General features: G+C 37.7%; 1 protein-coding gene across 18 annotated transcripts in view; it reads right to left on the bottom strand.

Annotated features, from left to right (window-relative positions):
- Window positions 1-14472, bottom strand: part of MGA (MAX dimerization protein MGA) — a 58813-nt gene that overhangs the window by 27994 nt on the left and 16347 nt on the right. For 15 of the 18 annotated variants that reach the window (XM_072929982.1, XM_072929984.1, XM_072929983.1 and 12 more), the window contains 10 exons: window positions 11513-12446; window positions 11093-11180; window positions 10832-10927; window positions 8368-8496; window positions 6878-6976; window positions 4849-5492; window positions 3841-4195; window positions 2677-2900; window positions 1697-1837; window positions 1246-1315 (listed from right to left, as the gene is read on the bottom strand). In XM_072929982.1, coding sequence (XP_072786083.1) covers window positions 1246-1315; window positions 1697-1837; window positions 2677-2900; window positions 3841-4195; window positions 4849-5492; window positions 6878-6976; window positions 8368-8496; window positions 10832-10927; window positions 11093-11180; window positions 11513-12446 — 2780 coding nt within the window. Of the gene's footprint in view, window positions 1-1245; window positions 1316-1696; window positions 1838-2676; window positions 2901-3840; window positions 4196-4848; window positions 5493-6877; window positions 6977-8367; window positions 8497-9043; window positions 9950-10831; window positions 10928-11092; window positions 11181-11512; window positions 12447-14472 lie in introns of those variants that run through there. The other 3 variants (XM_030274331.4, XM_072929994.1, XM_072929996.1) reach the window with 2 other exon arrangements.

The following is a 14472-nucleotide window of genomic DNA, read 5'->3' as shown; positions in this document are numbered from 1 at the left end:
CAACAGCAAGTAAAAGAACTGTTCAAAGCATCACGTTCCCTTGCAGAGCTTCACAAACAAGAAAAACTCACTGCAAAACTAATGTAATTATTTCTCATGGTTCAATCCCTGCAGCCATACCACGTCACATTGTATCCCATTGCATCACAAGCTAAACAAAGCTGAGTTGTTTCAATACATGGGTCAAAATTCCCCAAACACAGCAACATGGTAGAAAGCATCACTGGTTATTCAAGAGATGGCACTTTTCTCTTTGAGTCAGAAAAGCACCCATGTCCTACAATGGCATAAGAGGACATGCCACTAGCAGAACTGTCTTTTGCAGAAGATGTGTAAACAGAAGCGTGACCTTTTGTTGTCATTATAGCTACAATGCCCCTTTTTGCAAAACTAAGGATGTTGAGCCCTGTGTCCTGGCCATTTTAATTTCACCTACCAATGCACCAGCATTTTCAACTAATAGTATTATTTTTCCATTCCCATCCTTAAATGCAGCATGTGCTGTTGTATACATTAAACAGTAAAAAAATCAGCTCAAAAAAGCAGATATGGTTCATTAGTGGATGACACGATGCCTCTAGTATATGTCTCATTTATAGCTTGTAACATGATTTGGGCCACTTCAGACAGAAAGAGAACATGGATGTGTAGCCTATTTCTTCACCAGCTAAAAACTCGAACCCAGTATCACTAACTCAGCAAAACTTCAATTTTTCAACTTGAACTAAACAAATTCAACATCAAACAATTCCATATATAGCATAGGCACTTCCTTGTCCCAACCAGTTCTATGTGAAGAACACGAGAATCCCATCCTCCCAGTACTACTTGGGTATTTAATTCTTCAGTAACTACAGAGTGGTAGTAAAGAAAAAAAGTGGGAGAAAAAAATACCCGGACAAAGCAAAGCCATTCATCTCCATTCCTTTCCAAGTATCTAATCATCTGTCTTGAACACAAGTCTGCTGTGCAGTTTTATACTTTATCGCTAAACAAGCTACTGGTAGAACTGGTCATTTTACACTTAGAGCAGCAGCAAGCACTGGATATTTAGTCTGCTGTATCTCCATGTGCCCACCTCCAGCTGCTAAGAAAACAGGAAACTGTATGCATGTCATAAGATTTTTATTACAACTCTCCCAGCAAACACACTTCTGTTTCATCATTAGCTACTTTTTTTCAATAATTGACACAAAAACATGTAACTACCAAGAAGTGGAATTATACTCTAGACTCAGCTCTTACCTCTCGATGTGTCTTTGTCTACCTCACAGGTTGCCTTCTCAGGAGACTGAAGCTCTGGTTCATGCTCCTGCTGGAGGAAAGAAATACAAGAAAATATTCACTCTATACATCTTACTTCCACACTAAAAATCACAGCACAAAATTAACTAGGTCACCCCAAATCACAGAAATATGACATCTTTGACTGTGTTACAGGTTTCATCTTAGAAGAGCTCTATTAAAAATGAACATTTAAGCCTTACATAATAATGCACTTTTGGCAGACAGGAATTTCCCCAGACAAGAAATGTATATCACAGTAACTGCAAAGTGATTTAGGCTCCACCTTGCACCATCAAATGCAAGTGAAGCCCTCATGTCATGCAGGAGTTTCTGGGGAAAAAATTACTTCATCATTTTAAACATTTACGCCTATTCTATAATACACACTAGTTACAGTGTGACTTCTTACCTTTATACTACAACTCTGTGAATCACTTTTGTCTTTTTGCTGTTTTTTTTCCTCTCTCCTGTGTTCATAGGGTCGCACCCTTGCACAAGTCATTAAACTTTCAAAGTACACGTAGACAGGATCCTTGTCCTCCTCTCGAATCTAAAAGAAAACATAAAGAGACAAAACCATCTTTTTTTCTGTTCTGGATGCACATCAGATTCACCGAACAGCTTTGCTTTCTAAAAAAACTTCAACATAAATGCTTCAATAGTAAGGGTCAAAAGAAAAGTCTAGCATTTAAAGCTAGATCTGCCTTCTCAGTACCATCACATAGCCACCACCAGCTCCCTGAAATTCAAACCCATTCAGATATTCCTCTAAGTGAAGAAATAAATCCTAAGTGCCATGCATTGTTTAACATTATCTGGTATACATTAAATAGCTACTCTGTATGTTTGTTCTTCAGATATAACTACACTCTACAGCTGTTTTTCCTCTACTGCTGTTGTTGCTTATGCCTGATACTAAGGTGAGGGGACACACAAAGCCAGATTCTTAGAACACTGGCAATGAAACCTCAAAAAAGAACAAAAAAAATACTCCAGAACTACACTGAGCACTCTGTATCTAAACATTTTTTGCAAGTAATTCATACTTAGATAGGCTACATTATGTAGCTAGTAACTTTTACAAACATTACAGGACTAAAATTAATTTTGACAAAAATAGCATCTATTACTATATTTTTAAACACACTATTAATGAATCATAATCACCTTCCACCATCTCTATACTGCTATAAAAAATTCACAACAGAACAGGGACATAGTAAAGATCTATATACGATCAATGCATCCTAACTTATCAACACACCTATAGGTAGTCTAGGCTTTCCCCTCAAACTTCTCCACAATTGCCTAGTACAGAGGCTTTTGGCAGTATTTGTTTTAATTTTCAGTACAAGGAAAAACATGCATCTCTCTTTTCTTTTTGCTTACCACTGGATTGGGTCTAGGAGTATATATTCTGCCTGGTTTTATTCCACTGGAAGATCTGTTCTTACTAGGAAGCCAGACTTCTGGGCTGGGCAGTACCATAGATTTAACTGGTTCAATAACAGATGGTGTTGGGACATAAATTGGCTCTGGATCTACTTCCCCTTCCACCTTCACCCACAATGGACAATTCCTAACAGGTTGTTCTGGCTCTGAATCACAGATAGCTGAAAAAAAAAAAAAAAAAACCAACAAAAAAAATTACTTACAAATAAAACACCATCTAACACAGCAGTAACAAAATTTTTTGTTTGAGTCTGAGGTCTAGCCATGCAGCAATCACTAATCCAAACTGCCAGAAAACACTTCTGGATGCTTTTCCTGCTTCAAGTTCTAGTCAAAAGTGACTGGGATTTGTCTCCAAGGAAGAAGAAATGAAAAATAAGGATGTTTCTATACTAATTCTCATTTCTCACTTTTACTGTGATAGAAGATCTGCAAAACCACTGAAAATTAGTGACCTCCACTGATGCTTCTTACTGAAAAATCGCAAAACACACCAAAAAAAATCCCAGACCTGTATACTGCAGATATATGAAAGAATTAATTTATTCCAGTAGAACACCAGAGAATACTTTGTCTTAGCTATTGCTAAAAGTATTGTTAAGAAGAAACTGAAAATGTAAATTCGTGGGCAATTTCTACCAATTTGGTTTTCTGAGCATACTTTAGGCCAGACCTGAAATTACCACAAATAACTATACTTCCAAGGAAGTCCATGAACTCTACAGATATAAACAGCAACTGAAAATGCAGCTCTAGATACTGACTTGCTTACAGGGAAAGATAACAGCACTGTAACAGTGAACATTACCATCAATGACAGCAGTAATTATCCCATATCCACCATAGTCTTTAAAGATATTTGGAGAGTTGAAGAGTTTAAACTACCAAGAAGATATTGCAACTATTTGATTAAATAAATAACTACACAGTGCCCAAAATGCTGACCATGTAAGTAAGAACTAAAAAAAAAAAAAAAAAAAAAAAAAAAAAGTTATTTCCTGTAAGTAAGCTGGATCTAGAAATGGCATCACTACTACATCCTAATTAAAAATTCTCACCAAGTTTGGTGGTTTGCTACATGTAATCTCCACCAATACTCACTGTATTCCACCCTTTTTCTCTTCTTCCTCTCCTTCTGCTTTATCTCCTCTTCTTCCCCATCACCCTCTTCCACATCTTCATCCTCTTGCTGTTGTCCTTGTGTTCCGAACAGCACAAGATTTCCATGCACGGCCTTTTTCATCATTTTCTTATGTTTTGATCCTCCCTTCACCAGCAAGACCCTTCTCTTGAGGCAGGTACACCCAAACATGCAGTCTGGCCTGCGGCAGTGGGTAGGCTGACGCTTCTCCAGTGCCAGACTGGCACATATGCAACCCAGTCGGCAGAAATCATTGTTGCAAGGAGGTGCTCGTCGTCTTATTATCTTGTGGATAGGTTTGCTTTTAAGAGATGCCTAAAAAAAGTTTTAAAGAAGCATAAACTTCAAATTTTAATAAGAGGAATATTTTAGTAAAATGTAATCAAGCATATGCAAAATTGCTATTCAAAGTTTATTTAGAAAACCCCTCAAGCTACGCTGTTTACGTACAAAAACTTGTCCTCTATACCATGAAAACCGGGAAAACCCCACAAAACAGAGTTTGGATCTGAAGTCTTTTGAGAGGCAACTGGAGACAGCAAAGCCATCCTGGTAATAAGTAGGATGTGAAAAAAGCAGAAGTTATTATGTGACAACCAAGTTACATGACCAGGATTTTCTTGCAGTTAACTCAACTGAAAACATAAAAATGAAAATAGCAAGGACATGCAATTACTGAATAAGAATGGTCTTAACCCAAATTTTAATGCTAAGAAATTTAAACATTCCAAGTTATTTATAATTTCTATCAATACATTATTATCACAATTAGCTTTTTCTCATACTGCTAAGTCAGCACTCCTCAAGTTTCACTACAAAGACTACACCACAAAGGAATCTCACGCTTTATCATGATCCTTAGAAGCTTCAGTCTTATCTTCTAATTCACTATGCAACATGCACATGCAACTTCCAGTGTGTGGAAGTGGGCAGATTAAAAGAAAATAAATACACTATGACAGATGTACCTGAGCTGTAAGCAGGGTTACCAAAGAGATGTCTGCTCGCTCTTCTGTAATATAGGTCCGTGGTTTCCCATCCCAGAGAGCACAGTCTTCCAAGTCCATTAACTTCACTTGGGATTTAGACAAACCCGGTGGACGAGGTGCTTGGTGATGCTGTGGTGCTTGACGCAAACTGATCTGTTTTGGCAACGTATTTTCTTCCACAGTTGGCAGCACAGAACCATCTGCTTGGTTACTCAAACTGCTAGCAGACTTAGCAGCCTTTTCCCCTGACACTGATGGGATCTGTTTCTGCTTTGGAGGAAAAGGTGAAGGCAAAATAGGTTTGTAAGATGATTTTACTCTACTGTTTGTAGATGTCTGTCTAGTTTGAGTCTTTGTTTTCCTAGAGGTAGATGATGGAGGAACAGGCTTCAATGTGTAAGATGTTGATGGAATTACAGTGGACTGCTTCTTTAAAACACTGTCGAGTGTTCGAACATAGCTAGTGCTCTTAGTGGGAAGCTGATATACTACAGGAGAAGTGGGAGTGTTAGAAGAGAATCCCATACTTGTTTCCATCAATTTCCCTTCATTTTCCAGGTACTCATCCAGCTTGTCACTACAGAACGCTGAGCGATTCTTCAATGAACCTTCTGAACTGCCACCTAAATAAATGGAGAGTACTTTAACTCCTGGAGTTAAATTTTATACTAATCAAACACATAGGTAAACACATGTCTAAAATTGCATTCTTCTACAAGAACAGTCTATAATATAGGCACACCAAATATAATCCATTCTGAAATACAACCAGCAGCCTGCACAACTATTTTTGTGGAGACCTTGCACGTGTATTTGCAGTGGGTTGGCCTTAGCTGGACTCCAGGCACCCAACAAGCCACTCTATAACTCACATTCTCAGCAGAATCGAGGGCTAAAAATAAGCTGTAAAAAACCTCATGGGTCAATATAAAGGTAGTTTAATAAAGTAAAAGCAAAGGCAGTGTGTGGAAGCAAAGGGAAATAAAAGATTTATTCTCTATGTCCCATCAGCAGGTGATGTACAGGCACTTCTGAGGAGGCAGAGCTTCAGAACAAGTAGTAGTTACTCCAAAAGACAAACATTATAAGTAACAAGTGTCCTCCCTCCTTCTCCATCCTCTTAAAATTTTATTGCTGTGCAGACATACAGTATGGAATATCCCTTTGGTCAGTTTGGGTCAGCAGTTCTTTGTCCCCTCCCACCCACTGGTTACTGCTGATGAGGGAATGCTGAGAGGCAGCCTTGGTGCCTTGCAAGCACTGCTCAGTAGTAGACCAAACACTGGTGTGTTACCAACACCTTTCCAGATGCTAGTGCACAGCACAGCACTGTGAGAGCTGCTGTGGAGAAAATTAATTCCAGCCCAGGCAGACGCCACACAGCATTTATTCACAAAAACACTACAGGCCTTCTCTGCTCCTATTCTTACTTTATTTGTCCTAACACCTGGCCTACCTGGTATAGCACAACGTATCTGGAATATTACAGATAAATACAGAAGTGCAGAATGCATAATATAAACATTTAATCTAAAGTAAAATACTGACAAATTTTCAACAATCCATTTGAGGTATGGCAAAGTAATCAAATATGTGAGGAATACCTGCTCTAACTGGAATTAAAAACACACCAATATAAATGAAAATTACTAAGGTTCATTAGGGTCCCTGAGGCAACAGAATTCTGGAATTACCATACTTCCATATGAACTCAAAACTCAAAAACAAAACCAAAATTATTACAACTTTGATCTTCACTCGAGCCTTCTATGTAGAAGAGAACATGTGTTTTTATTTTACTCAAATTTTCTCTCTTCCCTCATTAATCCTGATTCTGACTATGGAATCAGTACTAAAAATTCTTTAATCATAACAGTCTCAATATAAAAAAATGCATCTCTCATTAAGACAGACACAAATATCAAATAGCAAGATCTGTGAATGGTCAGGAAAATGGCGATATGTTGGAAGTATGTATGTTGATCTGTCTCTTTTTACTTTTTTTTACCTTCATTTCTAGAAGCACCATGAAGCTTCCCTCGCCAGCCTTTGATTTTTGTGAAATCATTTGTCTTTCCTGTCCTGGAAACAAAAGAAAATCCAGTATCTGAAAAAGAAGAAAGCTAGCCTCAGTTTATGAACCAAGTTTAATTGCATCAGTGCCTTAGCAAACTCTGCTTATTCCTTTTCAGAGATAGGTGAACAGTAGCAAAACCAAAAGGTGTGAAGCAACTTAATTTTTCTTTTTTTTTTTTTTTTTTAATTAACAAAATACTTAACAAGAAGGCCAAGTTTCTTGTAGAGTTCTGCTCTATGGCCAAGCATCTGCAATCCCACACAAAAAGTGTTTCCTTTATTTTCTGTTTTAGTCTCCTTGGCAATGAGCAAAAGCAGTTGGCTCCAAAAGCCTAACGGGCCAATCAAGTAATTAGTAGGCTAAAATAGAAGAGGCAGGTTTTGAGCTCATACTACAGCCTCACTCTGCAAGAAGAGTAACTTGATTCCCTCCCCTCAGTTGGGCCAATGACTTTTTTAACACCTGCAGAAACTTCATTTAATGTTCACTGTTCTGTCAAATTCAGATGAGTATCTCTCTGGGGCATGGCCAGTGAATAACCACAAAAGGCAAATAGTTACATCTCTGTCAAGCTATGCATCAATTGTGGGAGCTAAGATGGAATGTAGAAGTATTAACAGGGATCTGTGTGGCAGTTTAACATATTCTTAGGGTAGAAATAATTGCATTGGACACTAAGCTGAGATCTTCTGAATTGAATCTTCCTCTCCTGCAGTGTAAACAATTTGAAATTCAACATCTGCCTCTACCAGCTCCTAAAAGCAGTAGATTAAGAAAGACATAAGTAATCAGAATATTACAGCGGGACAAACAGTTAAGCAGAAGACAAATAAGCACATAAGATAAGCTATACTTTGTTCATCCAGTTCGCTACTGAAAACAGTACCTACCAAAAGTATGAGAATCATAGTCACAGTGTGATTCACAGTATGAGAAATGCACTTGTTTGGATACCAAGCAAGTTTAAAAATGAATAATCAGTCACAACTTTTGGAATAAATAATTATTGTGAAGTTATAGGGTAGCCCCCATGTAGCATCTCAAAGCCTTCTTCTGGAAAATTCTAATTCTCAGCTCTGTGAAAGACAACTTTCTTTTGTTTGATATGTGAGCAACATCAGACAAATTCAGATTGCTTAAGCTTTTCCTGAGAAATTTGAGAGGCCAGTATAAAATAGACAGATACTATTACTGTATCACAACCATCACAAAACAGGAACCCTCAAAATAATCCAACCACAATTACTCAGGACTCCTTGCCTAGTAACCACAAAATGATCTACGGAAGTTCTCCTATTTTGTCATTTTAGTATAATTTTAATCTCTTTAGATACCAAGTTGAACTAAATAGCTATTCTCTCCTTCTCATTGATAATAAAAAGGCGACACTTGAGATTACAGCAAATTCACATTCCACCCACCTGGAGAATTGGGGTTGGTACCTGGATAGCTCCACAGAGAGTAATTTGAATAGGAAAGAGGAAGTTGCACACCCAAATATTTCAAGTCAATGCTCATTGTTGGGTCCACAGAATTCAACTTCAGTCCCACTACAAGAAGCATGTAACAATAAATGTCTCAAGGAAGCAAGATGTTAGGAAAAAGAAAATCAAGATATTCACTAAAAGATAAACTGTTCAGTGACCATGGGCTTTTCTGGCATTTCCCCACCATTTTAAGAGACCTGAAAAAAAACATTAGTGCCATAACAGTTACTTATATTGGATTTATAACAGGTATAAATTAAAGAGCATTTTACACAATGGGAATCTGAGAAAAAAACCTTAATTGTTTGTCATCAGTTTTTTGACTGCTACTGAAATTTTCACAGAAATTTATTAACCACTGTGCCAGTGTTGTAATAAATCTCATAATAAAACCTTCTGTCTGTTTTTCTGAAAAAATCGGCACCATTAACATCTTTGAAGGCTAGAGTTACTCTCTGAACCCAACTCAGCTGGTTGACATTTCATTGTAAGTTACCAAGCCTGCCAGCAGTACTTACACATGCCCTTTTGTACTGAGCTAAACTCGTGCAAGAATATATACCACATATACATCAGCTTCAACCAGCAATAAGAGACAACAAACCACATCTTAGCTCTGAAGAATGTGTGTGTGTTTGTTTGACTGTTATGATACAAGTATGAGTTTAGACAGCAATTTCAGGACTCATTTGGTCCCAAAATCGTGGGGGGGACGGCTATAAAGAAATTAAACAATCTGTGTCATTAAAGGCACTGAAGCATTTGTGGCAGCATCAACATGTTCCCTCATTATCAACCCCCAATACTCAAATGGATAAATTTACTTGCTAATAAAAGCTATTTTTGTCTAATGGTAGAAAAAATATAGATACAGAAGTGGTGAGAAAAGAAAAAGCTAGGAAAATTGATATTGCACCTTTTCAGGAAATATTATTACACTGAATTCAAGAAAACACTGTCAATATAATTCAGCTCACAGCTGGGAGCTGAGAACTTCTATTTTGACTTTGAGGTATAGAAACTTTCAAATGTTGCCCCTGTTGCCCACAAGTTTGAAATGAATACATTAAACGTATGCATCTTGAAACTGAGAATGTACAGCTTGACAAGACTCAAGACACAAAGTCATATTTGCAAATATAGTAGAAACCTTGTGCTGGCCATACACATCTACGTTCACAAGTGAAAACACAGTGACCAGATTACCAGCAGCCTGAAAACAACTGACATAAAACAAATCTCAGGCATGGTTATTGAAACAGACACATCCAACGTTAGAAATTATGGTTGCTACCAATCAAGAAAATCAAAATTCTTCAGCTGTCCTCTTCTTAGCCTAATGCTTAATATTTCTTGTCCATTTTGTAGTATCTGTGAACTGCTCAAAGCCCTGCAGAAGGCACTTCACACTTCAGATGGAAAAAAACCATGTGGGTTTTACATGTTCCCAGTTGCAGGATCATCTCATGAGTGAAACAGTCCTTGCCAGTGCCGTAGTTGCCAATGTACCACATAGCTGCCAACACAATGTAATTTTATACTTTTTTTGGGTAAAAGTAACACCTAGGAGGTCCATAATAAAATCCTAAAATGGCTTAACATTGCTAGTTCTCATCATACACCATACATAAAGCATTCAAGACAATCCAATGTTCTTCAACACAGAAGCTCTGTGAGGGCGCAGAACAGCTCAGATCAGAGCCACATCAGTATTTGGAGACTCAGTGCCTACACTATTACAGTTATGTGTTTGAAACATTCAGGGCAACAACCTCAGGACAATGAAGTACAATGTTTCCATGTGCATCAATAATTTCATCACCTGCTCTGATGCCTACATTAATGTCATTGGTCTCCTGACTACCATTGCTGATGTCTTTCAACATCATTAGAAAAGAGAACTTGACTTTCATCCATTACCTCAGGATAACACTGTATATAAATAGAAGATCACAAACTACAAGGACCTTGCTTGGCCCTTTAACATGGCTAGAGAACTGGATGAATAGGGACTCAAATCACAATAAATGTAGCCTTTTTTAAGTATTGCTGCATCTCTACCTTTTCTACTCACCAAGAAATGCCTACTTTTATGAAGGAGTAAAACCAACTCTGCTTTCAACCAGGTTTAGGTCATTACAAAACAGGCACCGTCAGAAGGCCCAGCATCTTCTACAAGAGGCATACAACATGCAGACTCCTGCTCTCCTACTGGATATTCAGGAGTCACCTTTTGCCACCTTCACGTTTTCTAGTTTGCAACAAAAACGTGCAGATAAAAAGCCAGGTCCCAGCTGTATTAGGCATAAACAGTATTGGCACCAGTAGGAAATTATCAGCTGAGTATGACTAAGTGTAATGATCAATCAGGCTTAGCAGTATGCACACGACCACTTACCTTCCTGAAGGCTAGGATGTATTACTTGTTTATGCCTCAAGGTCTTCAGCTCTTCCATCAACTCCTTTTCCAGTACTTGTATTCTTGCTTGACAATCTTCTCGAAAAATAAGAGAACATATAAAAACATTTGCCACACAAAAAACCCTGACATAATTATTAATTTTTAAGTGTGTCTTTACAAATTCCCTTATTGCATGAAAAGAGCCACTCACAAAAAAAAAAAAAAAAAAGAAAAAAAAAAAAGAGAAGAAAAATGTACCTGGATCACTTGTAGTCAACAGGGGAGCCTGAAGATTCTGTGACTCTTCTCCACCAGCTCTGTCAACAGTGTTAATGTCAAGAGCTTCCTACATACATGAAGAGCCTTGAGTAAGTTAAGATACCTTGAAACACTTATACGCAAAGTAGACCACATAAAATATCACCAAATTATTCAAAACATGAGACTGCTTCATAAACAAGCATGCATTCTTTTATACAGAACTCTAGATCTCTCTACATTTCTCTAAGCTGCAAGAAGTAACACCATGTTATGAATAACACAGGGTCAAAATAAGAACAGATTTTGAAAGAGGCCACAAAACTCCAAATTCAGTTTTAAAGAAAATATAACTTCAGCTGTAAGCACAAAGGCTTTACAAGGTTTTTGAATTCTACCCCACAACAATGCGATTTTTACCTTTGATGCAAAGGACACAAAAAGAACACCATCAACATCTTCAAGGTCTGGCTTAACATCTGGAAGGATATTCCCAGGCCCCAGAGAAGTGTTCTTGCTGGCTATTACATTTTTTCCTATACCTTTAGGTGGTCGACCAGCCTTAGAAATTTTCAGTTTCCGTGGTCTTCCTCTTTTATTTGTAACTGATGATAGGGTGCTTTGATTATTACCAGAGCCTTTGAGGGACACAGAGTTCTTCACTATGCCAGGCCTTTTTCTACCACAGATCTCTTTATCTGGAAAGTCACAACTTACTGAGCCCCTGAGATTAAAATTAGGTGATTTGGACAGAGCCCACTGGGCCTCTCTAATTGAACAGTATTTCTGTGGCATTTTACTCCCAGGAGATTCTTTCTTCATAACTAACTCCTCAGGCACAGTGACTGTGCCTGAGCAAGAGTCTTTGTGATTTTCTAAACACATGGGGGGCAAGGAATCCAGGATTGCACTCAAAGGGGATTTATCCTTCTTGCAAGAGGAAAGCATGGTGTGTGGCAGCTCAGATATCTTCACTGTGCTCTTTGTGACTGTACAAGGCTCCAAATAGACCACAGGCATTTTACCACTATCCAGTTTTAACATTTTTGCTTTGGCAACACCTGAAGGACCTGTTAGCACACGCTTCTTAGGTGTGAATTCCCCAGCAATCCCATCTGTTTCAGGGCGTCTCATTAGGTGTTTTTGTACAACAGGATCATCATCGTCAGTGTTGGAATATTCATCAGTTTCTTCATCTGTGTCTTCCTGTTTCACAGTTACTTCTTGTGTGCAAATATTTGACTCGTAGTCGTAGTCATCTACTGGCTCCTCTTTAATGACTACATTAAATTGTCCGTTTGGGTCTAATGGAGATGCCACATGGGAATTGCTTTCATAACTGTTTGTAATGGGACTGGGGTGAGAGGGAGGAGACAAAACAAAAATACAACATAAGATTTTTATTTTATCAAATCTCCTTACCCAAAATTGTAACACCTCTCATAATTCTCGATTATATTGCAAAAAGCTTCTAAAATGCTCCCAGACATAAGTCTGCTAAATAAGCTGACATTTACAAGCTTACATTTTTAGAAGTACTCAAGAAACCCCAAGAAATTGCCATTATTAGGAATAATCCAACTTCTTATCTGAAGGCAGCAGCACAACTTCCTTCCCTACTAATATCAGGGTGACATTTGCACTTTTTCCTCTTGTACTCAACATGAACTCATGCTAAGCTGTCATATTTGAAATGCTCAGAACTGGCCTTAGTTTGCTGTGTATCTCATTAAGACACTAAAGCCATTGTGCTTGCAAGTAAAAAGTCAAGTGAGCCCTTAAAGCACCAAAATTTTAGTTAATGCACCCTGAAGCCACATACAGAAATTCCTAAATTCAACTGTTGTTTGAACACTTACAGAATACTAATATCCTACTGAATTCTGCTGCATTTCCACTAGGTCTGAATCCTAACTTAACTCGAATTCAAAATACCATGCATTAGATACTGAAGACTAACAGTACGGACAGCTCATAATGGGCTTCTTTGAGGGCCAGACACATCAGTCAAAGAACTACAGTCACCAGTTTTCTTTAGTGTATCAGAAGCTGGCTCCTTGTCATAAGAAAAAACTGCTAAGGTATGAAGCCAGAAACTCATACCCAGAATAAAACTCAGGAAAAAAATCAGAACTTATGTACTCAACGTATCACATAGTATCCCAATAACACCTTTATACTTATTATATGATACATTATGTATAATTTAATTATATTAAATTATTGTTGTCAACTTTGTGCCATTAAAATGTTATTAAAAGTAAAATTATTTGTTAATGACAACAATTTCAAGTAAAATTTAACATAATTGTAGTACTACTATATTACATAGAAAGCAAATATTGCTTTATATATACTGGAAGTATATATGTATGTGTGTCTATTTTATCGTTAATATTATCCATCCCTACCCCTTTAAAGAAGTGCTAAGCCCAGTTGAACCCACAGCTGCGACTGAGAAAGGGAAAAAGAAGTGGGGGAAGAAGCTGCTTCCTTCTCGTGTAGACTGAGGACATACTTCAGGGAGAAGAGCTGGGACACACAAGAATCACAACATGGAGCTGGGAGTATTCCCTCCCCGAAGAAATACTGCAGTATTAAAACAGGGAACTGACAGTCAAGATACAAATGTATATATTTACAGATAAAATTCTAAGGAGAAGCTACCTATAAAATCTGTTGCAACTCATAAGGACACTAAGTAGCCAGAATTAAGCTTAAAGCAAAAACATTACTCCTGAGGGAACAGTAGGCAGTAGGAGACTGGAATACCAGTCCTGTTTTGTCTACTGTTTTCTCCAGACAATGAGTTTTCTATTAGAAATTTTCTAACTTTCATGTAATTAATAATGTGCAATGTAAGATTAAAAAGCCTTTCTCGGTCAGTGAGTTACTGTGAAAGCAATAAAAAGACAGACTACTAATAAGTTACTGGCAGCTGAAAATGCTGCCACAATACTAAGCTAAGAGGTTGATTCAGCACAGCTCGACCACAATTAAAGTGAATATCATTAAGACTCAACTGCTCTGCTGCTTTAAAATTCTTGAAAATCAAGAGGCATAAAATCCTTGCAAACTTGCAGGCCAGGATTTCTATTTGATTCTCTTTGGGATCTGGAACTTTTTAAAAAGCCTTGCTGTAAAACTGAAACTTCTAGACCCAAATATTGTTTTATTCCAGAAAATACAACCATAAGCTGGGTGGTGACAAGAGTGAGGTATGACCCATGCATGTATACGCATGAGAAGATACAGGATTTGCACAAAATCCTGTTTTAAAATTTTGATGCAATAACCAACTTCTCAAAGAATAAAAAAGTTACTTTTAAGCACTGAAGCAATTTCATCTGGCCTTAGATTCTGATGTTACATGCACCATA

The sequence above is a fragment of the Taeniopygia guttata genome, chromosome 5 (assembly GCF_048771995.1).
Source record: "Taeniopygia guttata chromosome 5, bTaeGut7.mat, whole genome shotgun sequence".
In the NCBI taxonomy this organism is placed as follows: domain Eukaryota; kingdom Metazoa; phylum Chordata; class Aves; order Passeriformes; family Estrildidae; genus Taeniopygia; species Taeniopygia guttata.
The sequence above is the reverse complement of the archived record's forward strand: the minus strand, read 5'-3'. Positions and strand labels throughout refer to the sequence as shown.